This window comes from Schistocerca piceifrons, chromosome 2 (genome assembly GCF_021461385.2).
Source record: "Schistocerca piceifrons isolate TAMUIC-IGC-003096 chromosome 2, iqSchPice1.1, whole genome shotgun sequence".
NCBI classification, from domain to species: Eukaryota; Metazoa; Arthropoda; class Insecta; order Orthoptera; family Acrididae; genus Schistocerca; species Schistocerca piceifrons.
In genome coordinates this window covers 678496134-678515189 of record NC_060139.1, presented here as the reverse complement: position 1 = coordinate 678515189, position 19056 = coordinate 678496134, and the positions used below count along the sequence as shown (strand labels likewise).

At 44.8% G+C, this 19056-nt stretch overlaps 1 protein-coding gene and 1 pseudogene across 1 annotated transcript in view; one reads left to right on the top strand and one right to left on the bottom strand.

Moving 5' to 3' along the window:
- The window catches only part of LOC124776493 (SH2 domain-containing protein 4B-like), a 608338-nt gene that overhangs the window by 577036 nt on the left and 12246 nt on the right, over positions 1-19056 (top strand). The window contains exon 3 of the mRNA XM_047251508.1: positions 17167-17329. Within this exon, the coding sequence (XP_047107464.1) occupies positions 17167-17329 (163 nt within the window). The remainder of the gene's footprint in view (positions 1-17166; positions 17330-19056) is intronic.
- Positions 828-945, bottom strand: LOC124778937 (annotated as a pseudogene).

The window sequence follows — 19056 nt, the reverse complement described above, 5'->3', positions numbered from 1 at the left end:
AGAAAGAAATTTTTGAGAGTGTGTGTTTGGAGCACAGCGTTGTAGGGAAGACAGTTATGGGCAAAAAGGAAGAGAACTGAAGCGTTTGAGATGTGGTGCTATTAAAAAATGGCTCTGAGCACTATGGGACTTAACATCTGAGGTCATCAGTCCCCTAGAACTTAGAACTACTTAAACCTAACTAACCTAAGGACATCACATACATCCATGCCCGAGGCAGGATTCGAACCTGCGCCCGTAGCGGTCGCGCGGTTCCAGACTCAAGCGCCTAGAACCGCTCGGGCACTCCGGCCGGCCTGTGGTGCTATTAGAATGGTGTTGAAAATTAGGTCGACTAACAAGGTAGAGAATGAGGAGGTCCTCCTCAGGGTCGGCGAAGAAAGGAACATATGGAGAATACTGAAAGGAAGAAGGGACAGGATGATAGGACATGTGTTATGACAGCAGTCAATTACTTCCATTTTGTTAGAAGAAGCTGTAAAGAGTAAACATTGTAGCACAAGACAGAGACTGGACCACACCCGTCAAAGAATTGAGGACAGAAGGTGCAAGTGCTACTCTGATATGAAGATGTTGGCGCAGCAGAGGAAGTCGTGGGAGGCCGCATCAAAGCAATCATAAAAAAGCACTCCGTCTTCGGGCCACAAGTGGCCCATCGGGACCATCCGACCGCCGTACCATCCTCAGATGAGGATGCGGATAGGAGGGGCATGTGGTCAGCACACCGCTCTCCCGGTCGTTATGATGGTTTTCTTTGACCGGAGCCGCTACTATTCGGTCGAGTAGCTCCTCAATTGGCATCACGAGGCTGAGTGCACCTCGAAAAATGGCAACAGTGCATGGCGGCCCAGATGGTCACCCATCCAAACGCCGGCCACGCCCGACAGCGCTTAACTTCGGTGATCTGACGGGAACCGGTGTATCCACTGCGGCAAGGCCGTTGCCACAAAGCAGTCATAAGACTAACAAAAAATGCCTGTCTGCCAGGAAGTCTTCAATCCGATGGCCTAGCTGCTCAGATATCATGTACGAACGTGTCTTGTGCGCTAAGCGGCAGTGCGGGACTGAATTAAGGCTCTGTGTACGTCAGGGAAACACTGCGTCCAACTGTACTCCGCTAACTGCTGCCTCGTGGCCGGCTGGCTATGGCAAGGGCGGCAGGCAGCGTATCTCCGGCCAGTGAAAGTGTTGCCCGCCAGCAGGCAGCAGCCGTGAACTTGGCCGTCGCGTCGTGGCGAGCAGCCAACACACGGAGCAAACACGCCGCCTGCGGCCTCACACCCACACTTTCACTGTAGCTTACGCCGCGAGTAGCCGTGTGTCACGCTGACCGCCGCCACGGCGCCCCCAAGTGAAACAGCCAACAACTCGCTGAAACCGCTGCCCGAATCCCAGGACTGTGTCTAGGCTGGGGCAACCAGTTGTCCCAGTGATCACCGAGGACGGGGGGCCAAATGAATCAACAGTTACGAGTAGTGTTCCGGTGTAATATCAAGCGTCGGCATGTCGGCCTGAACGATACACCAGAGAAGGCTGTGAGACGACGTCAGCCTGCAGAACACTGACTCGGATGACACCACGACAGGAGCGGCACCTATACGAAGAGAATATAAGCGCCACTCCAGCCAGCCTCGCCCGCACTAGAAAAGCCGCACTACAAGACGAGCTGTGATACAAACTCTATAGCAGTGACTTATGAACTTGTGTGATGTGCTTGCATGGAAATTTTATACTGGGTGATCAAAAAGTCAGTATAAATTTGAAAACCGAATAAATCACGTAATAATGTAGACAGAGAGGTACAAATTGACACCCATCGTTGGAATGACATGGGGTTTTATTAGAACAAAAAAAAATACAAACGTTCAAACAGTGTCCGACAGGTGGCGCTTCATCTGATCAAAATAGAAATAATTAGCATAACAAAGTAAGACAAAGCGAAGATGATGTTCTTTACAGGAAATGCTCAATATGTCCACCATCATTCCTCAACAATAGCTGTAGTCGAGGAATAATGTTGTGAACAGCACTGTAAAGCATGTCCGGAGTTATGGTGAAGTATTGGCGTCGGATGTTGTCTTTCAGCATCCCTAGAGATGTCGGTCGATCACGATACACTTGCGACTTCAGGTAACCCCAAAGCCAATAATCGCACGGACTGAGGTCTGGGGACCTGGGATGCCAAACATGACGAAAGTGACGGCTGAGCACACAGTCATCACCAAACGACGCGCGCAAGAGATCTTTCACGCGTCTAGCAATACATTTTTTTTGTTCTAATAAAACCCTATGTCATTCCAAGCATGTGTCAATTTTTACCTCTCTATCTACATTATTCCGTGGTTTATTAAGTTTTCAAATTTATACTGACTGTTTGATCACTCGGTATATCGAAGGACACTGATTATTTGCATGCCGCCAATTGCTTGCGACACCTGTTCGTGAAAAGGCGAAGTTAAGTATTGTCAATTCAGTTTACTGTAATAAACTCCAGTAATAAGATTTGCGAGATTGTTGCTTAGCTATCCGAGCCGGCCGCGGTGGCCGTGCGGTTCTAGGAGCTGCAGTCCGGATCCGCGGGACTGCTACGGTCGCAGGTTCGAATCCTGCCTCGGGCATGGATGTGAGTGATGTCCTTAGGTTAGTTAGGTTTAAGTAGTTCTAAGTTCTAGGGGACTGATAACCTAAGATGTTAAGTCCCATAGTGCTCAGAGCCATTTTTTAGCTATCCGAGAAAACAACTTCCTTGGCGCCCTATATTAGACGAGTATGCAGGATCCCACAAGTAGAACTCGCGCACTAAGTGTTTCGTACAAACTTAATCATGTATTAGGTTGTTGCGTAAGTTCGTAATGTTTTGTTTTGTATGTTAGTATTCTAGTCACTATGGGTTTATTTTTATCGGTTCTCATTTTTTATTTATAGTTAACTGTTGCTATTTGAGTTTACATATCGTCGTTTTGCCATTTGGAGAAATATCTGGAAGTGTAGACATAAAAATGGACTGCCAATTGGAGAAATCGGAACATTTACAATTTGTTTTTGAGTTCAATAGAGGGGCGCCAGCCGCTGAAGCAACCAGAAACATTTGCGCTGTTTGTGGGAATAATGCCACTGGACAGAGGACGGCAAGAAAATGGTTTCCTCGTTTTCAGGAGAGTTTTCCACGTTCAGGAATACCTTCGGGATTCGGTGAAAGTCGTTTAAACTAATTAATGCACAATGATGCACGTCAGTGTACTAGAGAACTGGCATATGTGATGAACTTTTTGATGATTCCACCGTCGTGCGACATCTACGTGCAATGGGGAAGGTTCTAAAAATCAGGTGTGTGGGTACCGCATGCTCTAAGCCAAAATCACAAAATCAGCGGTTGGCAATATTTGTAGTCTGCTTGCTCGTCATCAACTGCCTCGTGAACAACACCGACCGTTCCTATCCTGTATCGTTACTGTTGACGAGAAATGGTGTCTTCATGCTAACATAAGGAAAAGAAAGGAATGTTTGGGCCCAAACAAAGCAATAACTCCCCCATCTCCAGGAACAGAGACGGTGAGGTACACTACGAATAGTTTCGTGTAACCATCACTGCTGAGACGTCTTGGAGACGCGGTCGAACATCAACGACCAGGAATACTGCGTGAAGTGATGCTACTTCATCATAATGCATCCTGTTAGACTGACGAAAGACACTATACAGGAGCTGGGCTAGGAAGTCATTTCAAACCCACCTTATTGATCTTATCTTGCGCCCTCAGGTTTTAGCTTTTCTGCTCTCTATCCAACAATTCTCAAGGAACTTCCATTCCGGTTGACAATGCGCTCCGAACATGGCTCCACGAGTTCTGGGCATCAAAACAACGTGATTTCTACAGTTGCGGCATCGGAAAGTTACTCCAGCGTCGGCAGGCTGTTGTAACTAGTGAAGGAGTATGTATTATTGATGAGTAAAGTCTCTGTCACTAAACTTACAGAAAACGCTACGAACTTAAGCACCAGTCTAATATACACTCCTGGAAATGGAAAAAAGAACACATTGACACCGGTGTGTCAGACCCACTATACTTGCTCCGGACACTGCGAGAGGGCTGTACAAGCAATGATCACACGCACGGCACAGCGGACACACCAGGAACCGCGGTGTTGGCCGTCGAATGGCGCTAGCTGCGCAGCATTTGTGCACCGCCGCCGTCAGTGTCAGCCAGTTTGCCGTGGCATACGGAGCTCCATCGCAGTCTTTAACACTGGTAGCATGCCGCGACAGCGTGGACGTGAACCGTATGTGCAGTTGACGGACTTTGAGCGAGGGCGTATAGTGGGCATGCGGGAGGCCGGGTGGACGTACCGCCGAATTGCTCAACACGTGGGGCGTGAGGTCTCCACAGTACATCGATGTTGTCGCCAGTGGTCGGCGGAAGGTGCACGTGCCCGTCGACCTGGGACCGGACCGCAGCGACGCACGGATGCACGCCAAGACCGTAGGATCCTACGCAGTGCCGTAGGGGACCGCACCGCCACTTCCCAGCAAATTAGGGACACTGTTGCTCCTGGGGTATCGGCGAGGACCATTCGCAACCGTCTCCATGAAGCTGGGCTACGGTCCCGCACACCGTTAGGCCGTCTTCCGCTCACGCCCCAACATCGTGCAGCCCGCCTCCAGTGGTGTCGCGACAGGCGTGAATGGAGGGACGAATGGAGACGTGTCGTCTTCAGCGATGAGAGTCGCTTCTGCCTTGGTGCCAATGATGGTCGTATGCGTGTTTGGCGCCGTGCAGGTGAGCGCCACAATTAGGACTGCATACGACCGAGGCACACAGGGCCAACACCCGGCATCATGGTGTGGGGAGCGATCTCCTACACTGGCCGTACACCACTGGTGATCGTCGAGGGGACACTGAATAGTGCACGGTACGTCCAAACCGTCATCGAACCCATCGTTCTACCATTCCTAGACCGGCAAGGGAACTTGCTGTTCCAACAGGACAATGCACGTCCGCATGTATCCCGTGCCACCCAACGTGCTCTAGAAGGTGTAAGTCAACTACCCTGGCCAGCAAGATCTCCGGATCTGTCCCCCATTGAGCATGTTTGGGACTGGATGAAGCGTCGTCTCACGCGGTCTGCACGTCCAGCACGAACGCTGGTCCAACTGAGGCGCCAGGTGGAAATGGCATGGCAAGCCGTTCCACAGGACTACATCCAGCATCTCTACGATCGTCTCCATGGGAGAATAGCAGCCTGCATTGCTGCGAAAGGTGGATATACACTGTACTAGTGCCGACATTGTGCATGCTCTGTTGCCTGCGTCTATGTGCCTGTGGTTCTGTCAGTGTGATCATGTGATGTATCTGACCCCAGGAATGTGTCAATAAAGTTTCCCCTTCCTGGGACAATGAATTCACGGTGTTCTTATTTCAATTTCCAGCAGTGTATATAGACCTTCCACCCATTCCGGGAATCGAGGATCTCGATGATTTTTGCCTGTTATCGACATTGATACCATCAAGATATCGGCACCACTGATTGCAAGACCTTCGAGTATGTTTTAAGTTTGAAGTCGGATATCAGATGATAAAAGAAATATTTTTTTTGTCTGACATAGTTCTAAATTAACGATTTTCTGATTTCTTTCCTTTACTTGTAGTGTTAAACCTTTCTTCTTGCCAAATTTCATGACTACCTGAAGGGGAAGAAGGATGTAGGTTTTAATGAATGAGTTTACGAGTATCAAATATGTGACATACATGGCCCCCATCTTTTGATTGCATTTACTTAGATGCTCATTATTTTACATCGTCAAGGGACTGTAGACCGTAATATGTGACATAAATTTCAACTTGATACGTTTACCAGTTCCTGAGAAAAAGGGATTTTGAACAGTCAGACAGACAGACGGACAACGAAGTGACCCTATAGGGATTCCGTTTTTTACGATTGATCTACGGAACCCTAAAAACATGAAAGAATTAAAATGACAACGAAAGGTGGAAAAAAGGAACTACTACATGCGTCGATGGTACGTTCACAAATCTCCACAATCTGCTTGTGTACAAATCTTAATAACGAAAGTACCTTTCGCATGGTGTGTCCTTGCTAAGCAACGTAGCTCTATGAAACTGGGATCATACATACGAAGAACTGCTACAGTATAATACATAAAGTAACTAAAACAAATGCACAATAAGGCGAAAGAAAACGACACTTTTATTCAAAGACAATAATTACACTGAAGTCTCCATGATACACTTTGTGATCAAAAGTATCCGGACACCGGTTCTTGGCGCCCTCCTTCGGTAATGCTGGAATTCAATATGGTGTTGGCCCACCCTTAGCCTTGATGAAAACTTCCATTCTCGCAAGCATACGTTCAACCAGGTGCTGGAAGGTTTCTTGGGGAATAGCAGACCATTCTTCACGGAGTGCTACACTGAGGAGAGGTATCGAGTTCGGTCGGTGAGGCCTGGCACGAAGTCGGCGTTCCAAAACATCCCAAAGGTGTTCTATAGGATTCAAGTCAGGACTCTGTGCAGGCCAGTCCATTACAGGGATGTTATGGTCGTGTAACCACTTCGCCACAAGCCGTGCATTATGAACAGGTGCTCGATCGTGTTGAAAGATGCAATCGCCATCCCCGAATTGCTCTTCAACAGTGGAAAGCAAGAAGGTGTTTAAAACACCAATATAGACTTATGCTGTGATAGTGCCATGCAAAACAGTAAGGGGTGCAAGCCCCCTCCATGAAAAACACGACCACACCATAACACCACCGCCTCCGAATTTTACTGTTGGCACTACACAAGCTGCCAGATGACGTTCACCGGGCATTCGCCACACTCACACCCTGCCATCGGATCGCCACATTGTGTACCGTGATTCGTCACTCCACACGACATTTTTCCACTGTTCAATCGTCCAATGTTTACGCTCCTTACACCAAGCGAGGCGTCTCTGCCAGTCAACAGACGAGGTCGACCTGTACGCTTTTGTGCTGTGGGTGTCCCTTCACGGTTCCACTTCACTGTCACATCGGAAACAGTGGACCTAAGGATGTTTAGGAGTGTGGAAATCTCGCGTATGACACAAGTGAACCAAATCATCTCACCACGATCGAAGTCTGAGAGTTCCGCGGGGCGCCCCATTCTGCTCTCTCACGATGTCTAATAACAACTGAGGTCGCTGATATGGAGTACCTGGAAGTAGGTGGCATCATAATGCATCTAACATGAAAAACATACACTACTGACCATTAAAATTGCTACATCACGAAGATGACGTGCTACAGAAGCGAAATTTAACCGACACGAAGAAGATACTGTGATATGCAAATGATTAACTTTTGAGAGCATTCACACAAGGCCGCTGGTGACACCTACAACGTGCTGACACGAGGAAAGTTTCCAACCGATTTCTCATACACAAACAGCAGTTGACCAGAGTTGCCTGGTGAAACGTTGTTGCGACGCCTCGTATAAAGAGGAGAAATGCATACGATCACGTTTCCGACTTTGATAAACGTTGGACTGCAGCCTATCGCTATTGCTGTTTATCGTATCGCGATATTGCTGCTCGCGTTGGTCGAGATCCAATGACTGTTAACAGAATATGGAATCGGTGCGTTCAGGAGGGTAATACGGAACACCGTGCTGGATCCCAACGGCCTCGTATCACTAGCAGTCGAGATGACAGGCATCTTATCCGCATGGCTGTAACGGATCGTGCAGCTACGTCTCGATCCCTGAGTCAACAGATGGGGATGTTTGCAAGACAACAACCATCTGCACGAACAGTACGACGACGTTTGCAGCAGCATGGGCTATCAGCTCGGAGACCATGGCTGCGGTTACCCTTGACGCTGCATCACAGACAGGAGCGCCTGCGATGTTGTACTCAACGACGAACCTGGGTGCACGAATGGGAAAACGTCATTTTTTCCGCTGAATCCAGGTTCTGTTTACAGCATCATGATGGTCGCATCCGTGTTTGGCGACATCGCGGTGAACGCACATTGGAAGCGTGTATTCGTCATCGCCATACTGGCGTATCACCCGGCGTGATGGTATGGGGTGCCGTTGGTTACACGTCTCGGTCACCTCTTGTTCGCATTGACGGCACTTTGAACAGTGGACGTTACATTTCAGATGTGTTACGACCCGTGGCTCTACCCTTCATTCGATCCCTGCGAAACCCCACATTTCAGCAGGATAATGCACGACCGCATGTTGCAGGTCCTGTACGGGCCTTTCTGGATACAAAAAAATGTTCGACTGCTGCCCTGGCCAGCACATTCTCCAGATCTCTCACCAATTGAAAACGTCTGGTCAATGGTGGCCGAGCAATTGGCTCGTCACAATACGCCAGTCACTACTCTTGATGGACTGCATGGCTGCATGGGCAGCTACACCTGTGCACGCCATCCAAGCTCTGTTTGGCTCAATGCCCAGGCGTATCAAGGCCGTTATTACGGCCAGAGGTGGTTGTTCTGGGTACTGGTTTCTCAAGATCTATGCTCCTAAACTGCGTGAAAATGTAATCACTTGTCAGTTCTAGTATAATGTATTTGTCCAATGAATACCCGTTTATCATCTGCATTTCTTCTTGGTGTAATGGCCAGTAGTGTATGTTTTTGGGGGTGTCGGTACTTTTGATCACATAGTGTACATGATGGTCCTTCTGACATTACAAAAGGCGGCACACGGTTCGTAATAGGGTGCGTGATCACCACAGACGGCAGTGCGTGTTCTGCAACGTGCTCCCGTGGTGGCCACGAGAATGGTGAGGAGTTCTTGTGGTGGGGCGCTCCATTCCTCCACCAGAGCGGTCGACAACGGTTGAATGATCGATGGTGCGTGTTGACGTGCTGCAATACTCTCCCCAACGCGTCGCATACGATCTTAAGTCGATGGAACGGGCACGCCAGTCCATTCGCCGAGTATCCCCTCGTTCCAAGAGCTCCTCCACCGCCGCTGTTCGATGCGGTCGCGCATTTTCATCCACAAAACTGAAATCGGGGTCGACTGCACGCTCAGAAGACGCACATGGAAGGGACTGCAGCGTCACAATAACAGTGGCCGGTGGGTTATTATTATTATTATTATTATTATCGTATGTATCAACTACAGTAATACACATTTAGCAAAACATAGAAATATATATAAAAATGAACATGTGAAATTATATATAGTACACAAGTTTTAAAACGGCTCAGACTACACTCGGATGTTGATGGTCTCGATCCAGCGGAGTGCCTCGTGGGATGCTTAATGGAGCTTCTCAATGCCACCAGGGAAGCGTCTGATTGGACAGTCATTCACAATGTGGCTCATTGTTTGGGTGTCACCACAGTCATACACAATGTCACTTGAAAAGCCCCACTTGTGCATGTTGTATTTGCACCTACCCTCTTCGGTCTGATATCTGTTTAACTGCACCCACACCTCCCTTGGTTGGTGGAAGCCTGGAACTGGAACTGTTGGATTGTCTACGAGTTCGTGGTTTCGGGTTCTTGTAGCTTGCCACTCACGTTTCCACTCTGCGTCCGGTCGAACCCTGTGGATAGCATTTGGACTCCCATTTCATATGCTGGTCTTCTAGATTTGAGGAGTTTCCTGGGCAGTGATAGCAAATCGTCTTGAAGAGGGATCGAGTTGTTTTCAGAAACTTGCTGACAGAGGTTGTAAAGAGCAGCCTTTCGACGGAGGTCTGGTGGACAGATGTTTGAAAGCACTGGTAGCCAGCAAGTAGGTGTAGACCGGACTGTACCACTAATTACTCTCATAAATGAGTTCAGTTGGACATCTACTTTCGCTACGTGGGTGCTTCAGAGCCAAACCAGTGCACAGTATTCTGCTGCAGAGTATACCAGTGCAAGGGATGCTCCTCGGAGAACTGATGTGGTTGCTCCCCATGTACTGCCTGCCAGCTTTCTCACAAGGTTCACTCGTGTTTGTATCTTCTTGGCCAAGCTGGAAAGGTGTTTTTTGTATGTTAAAATTCTGTCCAGAGTGACTCCCAAATATTTTGGGCTTTCGTTGTATCTGACTGTGCCAAGTGGGCCGAACTGTGGACTGATCTTTGCTGATGAAAGGCGATGGGTGTGCCAGGTTCAAAGATGATTTGCAGGCCACAACGACCACGCAAGAGCGCCCGTGCGACAATTCGTAGGGCGGGGGGGAGGGGGGGGCAGACGAACCGAGGGATATGCTGTATTTTTACACTGAAGCGGCTAAGAAACTGGTACAGGCATGCGTATTCAAATATAGAGGTACAGTACGTAAACAGGCAGAATACGGAGCTGCGGTCGGCAACGCCTGTATAAGACAAAAAGTGTCTGGCGCAAATGTTAGATCGGTTACTGCTGCTAAAATGACAGGTTATCAAGATTTAAGTGAGTTTGAACGTGGTGTTATAGTCAGCGCACCTGCGACGGGACACTGGGACACAGCATCTCCGAAGTAGCGATGAAGTGGGGGATTTTCCCGTACGACAATTTCACAAATGCACCGTATCAGGAATCCGGTAAAACATCATATCTCCGACATCAGTGCGGCAGGAAAAAGATAATGCAAGAGCAGTACCAACGACGACTGAAGATAAGCGTTCGACGTGACAGAAGTGCAATCCTTCCGCAAATTGCTGCAGATTTACTGAAATCTGGGCCATCAACAAATATCAGCGTGCGAACCATTCAACGAAACGTCATCAATATGGGCTTTCGGTGCCGAAGGCCCACTCGAGTACCCTTGATGACTGCACGACACAAAGCCTTACGCCTCTCCTGCGCCCGTCAACACCGACACTGGACTGTTGATGACTGGAAACATGTTGCCTGGTCGGACGAGCCTCTTTTCAAATTGTATCGAGCGGATGGGCGTGCACGGGTATGGAGGCAACCTTATGAAAACATGGATCCTGTATATCAGGAGGGGACTATTCTAACTGGTGGAGGCTCTGTAATGGTGTGGGGCGTGTGCAGCTGATGTGATACTGGTCCCCTGATACGCCTAGGTACGACTCTCCTGATGACACATACCTAAGCATCCTGTCTGATCACCTGCATCCATCCATTTCCATTGTGCATTCCGACGGACTTGGAAAATTCTAGCAGGACAAAGCGACACCCCACACGTCCAGAATTGCTACAGAGTGGCTCCAGGAACGCTCGATGAGTTTAAACACTTCCGATAGCCACCAAATCCGCACACATGAACATTACTGATCATATCTGCAGATTTACAGGCAGCCCTGCAGGATTCATGGTGTCAATTTCCTTTAGCAGTACTTCAGACTTTAGTCGAGTCCATGCCACGTCGTGTTGCGGCACTTCTGCGTGTTCACGGGGGCCCTACACGATATTGAGCAAGTGTACCAGTTTCTTTGGCTCTTCAGTTTAATGTTTTGGAAGCCGAGAGAGCTGGGAGATTGAGCCCACGCAGTATTATGTCTCGCTACATTGTAGCACTTGGAACACCAAAACGGTCATATTCGACAATGTTCTTGGGTGCATTACGTGTTACCATCCCTCGCCATATGAGGGTACATCCATAAATCGTTTGTTAACGAATCTGTCACCAGTTGCAGTACTTATGTTTGGCGACTAATTTCACGCCTTACAGGTACATCTCCAAGCCCGGCCTGTTGAAGCTCCACTGAAATTGCCTGACCTTAATATTGAACATCACATTGGCAACATATGCTTTATAGAATGTTTGCAGAATGAATACAACAACCCTCACGTGTTTCTTAGCAAGTCAAAATCAAAATGTAATTCGGCGTCCAGGTGTTCCTAAGTGCAAGAATTAAAAAGCATGAGCAGGCTTTCAACAAAAATGGCTATTCAGAGAAAGAAAGAAAAAGGGTTTGTGACGAAATAAGAGTAGGCCTAATGATAACCATAAAACGCAATGGAAGAACACGGTTTCTCCCCCATTTACCAAAAAAGTAACTCATCAGATCGGGAAGGTTTCAGAGAAACATGATATCAGACCGGCTTTTAAAACCAACTAAGAAAATATTTCAAGCACTCCGATCCCTGAAGAATGAACTCCTTCCCCTGTCGGCATATGGGGCACATGAGGTCCTGTGTACTTGTGGAAAAATCTACATTGGATCTACCACGAAAGCGTGAATACGAGAATGAAAGAACGCAAGTCTTTGCCGACTAGGGAAAACAGAAAAATCAGTTATGGCGGAACATGCTCTTCAATCAGGAAATCATCAAGTGAAGTTTTCCAAAACTAAAGTGTTATCCACAACGACAAACTGTTATTATCCACGGCCATATAGAAAAGCCAGGGAAATATACAAGCATGGGGATAATTTTAAAGGAAAAGAAGGAGCCATTAAACAAAGTGATATAATTATGGACAGTGGCTCTGCAAAATTGATAGTTAAATTTTATCTCTGACAATAATTATCTTTGCTGACCACTTATAAACTACCCCACACTCATTTTACACAGTATTTAAGTCGCTGTCCGACGCCTGCCTCGTCAGTCGCAGGAGCACCTCCGAAAATGTGCAGCACAGCTCTGGATAGAACGTGAAGAGCCGAAAAGTTTCTTGGACCACTGTAACACAACACGGAAGACTCGCCAGCAGCTATGACAACGTGCCTTGAAAGCCTTCATTGTATCTTCTAAATGGTTGTTTTTCTCTTTCAGAAATATTTCAGTCTCTGTTCTCAAGATAAAGAAGCTTGACGAAATTACGTCAAAATTTAACCACGTCGTTACCATGTGGTACATGAGATCACCCGAATAATATGCTACCTCTTCTAGGAAAGACATGAAATGGAGTCGAGTCCATAACATCGAATGAAATTGACGGTAGACATACTGGACACGTATTCAAAAGAAAGGAAACCTGATTTAACTACTCAACAAAAACAGCCAGGAAGTCGCCGTCAGTTGCAAGCACAGTTTTCTTGGTGGCATTTCTATTACTTATGAACAAGTGAAGGCAGTGCTGCTAGATGTCTCTTTTAGGATTAAACGAGCGGGAAGAATTGCGCGCTACTTTAAAAAGCTTTCACGCAAGCGCGAGCCAGATTAAATCATTTCCTCTGTCGGATGTGACCCACAGGCAGCATTTTGGAGACCCTGTTCTAGGCAGTAAAAATTATAGAGGAAAAAGACTAACAGAGTTCTGCAAGAAATTTCAGATGGTAATAACGAATAATCTGTTCAAGAATCAGAAGAGAAGAAGGTATACTTGGAAAAAGACACGGAGACACGTGAAGATTCCAGCTGGATTACATCATGATCAGACAGATATTCCGAAATCAGATACGGATTGTAAGGCGTACACAGGAGCAGATATAGACTCAGATCACAATTTAGTAATGATGAAGAGTACACTGAAGTTCTAGAGAATCGTAGGCTACGGCAGAATCAGCGCGGAAGGAAGTTGGATACTGAAATACTGAGGAATGATGAGAAGCATTTGAAGTTCGCTAATGATGTGGATGCTGCTATGAGGAATATCACAGAAGACTGTACCGTCACAGATGTTCAGACAGACATATGCACAAGGAAAGTAACTCCAAATAAATCTTCGATAACAAGATAAATCATTTAGGAATGAAAGAGCAGGGCAGATAAGGCGAAATGGCTGCAGGAAATATATGAAGATATGGGAAATGAAATGATGGTCGGACGGACTGACTCTCCATACAGAAAAGTCTAAACAACCTTTGGTGAAATTAAAAGCAAGGGTGGTAACATTAAGAGTGGAATGGGAATTCCATTGTTAAACTGAGATGGAAATGCGGCTAAGCAGAAAGAGCACACCGAAGGCCTCTATGAGGGAACAGGACTTGTCTCATAAGTTGATAGAAGAAGACACTGAAGTCGATAAGGAAGATACACGTGATCCAGTATTAGTCAGAATTTAATAGGGCCCTGGAAGACCTGAGATCAAATGAAGTAGAAAGGGTAGATAACACACCATTGGAATTTCTAAAATCATTTGGGGGGGGGGGGGGGCGGATGACAGCAAAACGACTACTAGTATTCTAGTTGATGTGTAGAATGTTTGGCGACATACCGTACCATCAGACTTTAGGGGAAAAAAAACATCATCTGCATAATTCCGAAGATTGCGAGGGCAGATAGGAGTAAAAATTATCGCAAAATCAGGTTAGCATCTCATGCATCCAAGCTGCTGACAATAATAAAATACGGAAGAATGGAAATAGCTTTAGGAAAGGTAAAGGCACGATACAGGCAAGCCGGCCGAAGTGGCCGAGCGGTTCTAGGCGCTACAGTCGGGAACCGCACAACCGCTACGGTCACAGGTTCGAATCCTGCCTCGGGCATGGATGTGTGTGATGTCCTTAGGTTAGTTAGGTTTAAGTAGTTCTAAGTTCTAGACGACTGATGACCTCAGAAGTTAAGTCCCATAGTGCTCAGAGCCATTTGAACCATTTGATATAGGCAATTCTGACTTTGTGCTTGATAATGGAAGCAAGGCTGAAGAAAAATCAAGATACGCTCACACGATTTGGGGACCTAGAAAAGTGTTCGTCAATATGAAATAGTGCAAGAAGTTCGAAATGGTGAGAAAAATAGAAGCGACCCATAGGAAAAGATGGGTGTTGTGTAACATGTACAAGAACTAAGGGGGAACAATAATACTGGAAGAACAGGAATGAAGTGTTCAAATTAAAAAGGTGTAAGGCAGGAGTGCAGTCATTCACTCCTAGTGTTCAATATATACACTGAAGATGCTATGACAGAAATAAAAGAAAAGTTCAAGAGTGAGATTAAAATTCTGGATGATAGGGTATCAATGACAAGATTTGCTGATGACATTTGCTATCATCAGTGAAAGCAAAGAAGAACTGCATGATCTGTTGCATGGAATGAATAGTCTATAAGTACTGAATATAAACTGAGAATAAACTGGAGACTGTGCGGCTGGTCCCGGCGGAGGTTCGAGTCCTCCCTCGGGCATGGGTGTGTGTGTTTGTCCTTAGGATAATTTAGGTTAAGTAGTGTGTAACCTTAGGGACTGATGACCTTAGCAGTTAAGTCCCATAAGATTTCACACACATTTGAACAATAAACTGGAGAATCATGAAAGTAATGAGAAACAGCAGAAATGAGAACAGTGAGCAACTTAACATCAAAACTGGTGGTCATGAAGTAGACATAGTTAAGGAATTCTTCTTCTACCTTGGGAGCAAAATAACACACAGTGGCTGAAGTAACAGAGGATGTAAGAAGGAGACTAACACAGGCAAAGAGGGCATTCCTTGCCCAGAGAAGTCTACTGGTATCAAACATTGACCTTCATCTGAGAAAGAAATTTCTGAACATATGCATTTGGAATGCAGCATTGTATGGTAGTGTATCATCGATAGTGGGAAAACTGGAACAGAAGAGAATAGAGCCATTTGAGATGTTGTGCTACAGATGAATGTTGAAAATAAGGTGGACTGATAAGATAAGTAATGTGGAGGTACTCCACAGAATCTAGTGAAGAAAGGAACATAGGAAAACGGTGACAAGAAGAAGGTACAAGATGGTAGAACACGTTTTAAGGCCTCAGGAAATAGCCTACATAGTACTAGAGAGAGCTATGGAGCATATAAACTGCAGGGGAAGATAGAGATACATCCAGCAAATAACTGAAAAAGTAGTGTGCAAGTGCTACTCTGGAAAGAAGAGGTTGGTGATGGAGAGGAATTTGTGGGACTGGAAAGTCTACATCTATCTCACTAACAAGTTAGGTACTGCTTGCTTTGCATTACATGTAATTAGTATTGTGTTATAATGATCTTGGTTCCATAATATTTAATCAAATGACACATACCAGCTAGAACACTTCAGTAACTTTTTTATCAGTCTTCAACAAAGCAATTCCAAAAGCATTGTAACTACACAAACAAGAAAATTTATATAACCAAAGAGTAACTGAGCTGTCAGATCTGTTCTCTGCAAAGCAGAACACTTCACAGTGTACTGTGCACTTAACCCTCTCACAGTGGTGATTCTCACACAGCCCCACCCCACACACAGAGAAGAGTGATGCTCTGGGGATATACAGGTAGTGGTGAGTGATCTGCCGACCCACTAAAAAAGACCGCTTTGATACCGGAGTCTTCTCTCCAGGAGATGTTTGACCTGTTGAAATTGGTGTGTTTTGTCCATGCTCTGGGCCTTCTTCCTTCTGTCTCTATAGGGCAACAGTGTCTCTTTCTACTGTTTGTGATCCCTGCATCTGCCACCAGTATGTGCACTGTTTTCACTCTGTCCAGTGATATGGACTGCCATTTGCCATTAACATCTATTTGTATTTAATGCTCCCCACTCAGGAATATTTTGTATGACCTTGAATAAGGCAGGTGCAATGGTGGTTGAACTGCATCCATCCTCAGCATGGCATGTGAACATGGATAAAGTTCCTTGTCCAGGATCATATTGCTGTTCCCATTAATGAACCAGATGAAGGGAGGAGGTTGGACATGTGGCCCTGTACTTGTTACAGGATGTATGACAATTCCCCCATGGTTCACTGCTCTTGTGCCACAAAGAATTCTGCTGCCAGAGGCAAGGTCTCACTGAAAACCAATTTTGCCACGCAATTATGTTGTCTCTGGATGAATAATTTACTACTACCACTACTATATGAGAATGATGAAACCAATTAATTAATTCCTCATCAGTGAGGAACTATATTTTACTGCAGGAATTAAAAGCTTTTTGAATGGATATTTACTGAAAACTTTGTCTTTTATCCTTAAGTATATGTACCACTAGCAGATTTTAAAATGTTCAAGATGGCGATCCTAACTGTTCCATCTAGTAAAATGAAATGTACCCAGTTGTAATAAGCAGCTAGAAAATGTTTTAATAGCTTTTGTAGAAATGAATGTCAGACATACCGTTAACATAATATTGACTGGAATTAATTCAAGGCACTAATACACACTTTTCTAATATCAATATTCCCAGCAAGTTTAGAGCTTCCTAGCTGGACAGTAGCTTGCTGGTCAGGCTAAGATTAAATAGCTTTCGGCGATGCAAATTCAAATACTGTTGTAAATAATTAGTCAATTCATTTTGGTCAGATGATGCCAATAACTTGTGCAGATAAGTTTATATCACATTTAGCAATAAACTCTCTGTGGGGCTTGTGCATAATAATATTTCTTCATTTTTTTCAGAACCAAACAAGAAGAAGGTTGATTTTCTGCTGGGATCAGATGGGGAGCCCTGGGTGTGGGTTATGGGGGAACATCCAGATGACCCATCAATAGAAGAGATCCTTGAGCGTGAAGCAAGGGAAAAGGCAAGGCAACAAGCTGAAAAAGAAGCTGAACAGCTCAGGTATGTGAAGGACCATCTACATTCATTTCAGCAGCAACTAGTTTACTGATTCTGTATCAAGCCAACAGCTGATTTTGTATGTTTTTCATCAATGCACTACTATACCTAGCAAGCCAGAAATTTTTATGTTTAAAGGATACTAAACTTGAGTATTTCGAGATGTACTGATATAAACAGCTTACACTATATAACATCTTAAGCTCATACTAACTCTTCAAAGCATTGGCAACCAGTACAAATTGTTGCGTTACAAGAGCACATAAAATTTTGTCGCAGATTCTCAAATGTTCCTATTAGTTGTAGTACATTGAGACAGAGATCTAGGACCTACCAACATGTTTCTCTTCAGTTTCTACTGAGGTTTCAGACATAAACAATTTTGTATAATCCCATAGGGAAAAAATCCACAGAAGTGAGATCCAGTGATCTTACTGATTGTGAGTACCTATCAGCCCTTACAATCAAACAATCTGTTGCTCAAGTGCTCATGGGATTAATATTAAAGTTGGGAGATGGACTGTCATGTTGAAAACATGTCCTGTCATAGGTCACAAAACTGTGGCAATAATTGTGCACTATTCAAATTGGGTGGCAGCAATAAGGGCCTGTTAGTTGTTGCTATATTAATCATGAACTGTTAACAGTGACAAACTTTGCTGTGAACACACAATACAAGATTATATATTGTTTTTCAATATATTACAGTCTGTGTTGATGTAGCAGGCACATGTTTATTATAAAAAACAAGCAGTTTATAAATGCATACCTCACACGTATTTCTCACCCAAGACCTGATGAAGCTTGAAAGCTTCATTTATGACCATTTGTCATCATCTCCATTGTGCAGACCTAAGGGTTTTGGACATCCTCTACATTCAGGCTGAAATTAATAGGAAACAGACTCTCAGTCCCTTGGATTAAATGCCTCCTTGATTTTACTTCTACTTAACATTTACTTTTATTAAGACTATTCTGCATGCAAAACTTGTGAGAACAGCAGATAAGCTTATGGAGTAAATTTTTACAGTGTTTGGGACTGTAAAATGGAAACAGGGAATCTAACAGTAAGTTTCATAATTGTACAGTATGCAACAAAGTTGACATTATCATGTCAATGTTTATTTACAAATGGAAGTTGATTAAGTTGTATGAAGTAGTTTAATGTTTTATTTAGGTTACATAATAAGAACAGAAAACATATCACATTTCTTAGATGATCTTTTTCTTATTTCTGGTTGCAGTTGTTTGATACAATAAGGGAAAAAAGTCACCTTATACAGCTCTTCTTCTTCATTCCAATTTCTCATGAGAATTCAGTTGCAGTCTGTATAGAGTATATCCAGTTATCACCACCAGCAATGCAGTTTTTTGTTGGAGCAGCACACAGGCACAATTTACAACAAACATTCCACACTGTTATTGTGTCATTCCTTATCCCTATAGTGTTTCTGCTTTATGATGAAATCTGTGGAACAAGACATGTGAGGTAATTTATATTACATTAGTCATATGTCGCAGATCTTGCTGAGAGGAATTCCTGGAATGTGGAAAGTAATCAAAGATGTACATTTATTTAATTTTTTTAAGTGAAATACTATGAAATGACGCTAGATGAAAGATTAATGGCATGAATCACACAATTAATATGTATATTCAGTTATTTAATTAATTCACAAAGTGATCACAGATGTAATACATCAACTACATAAATGACCACTATAACTGTA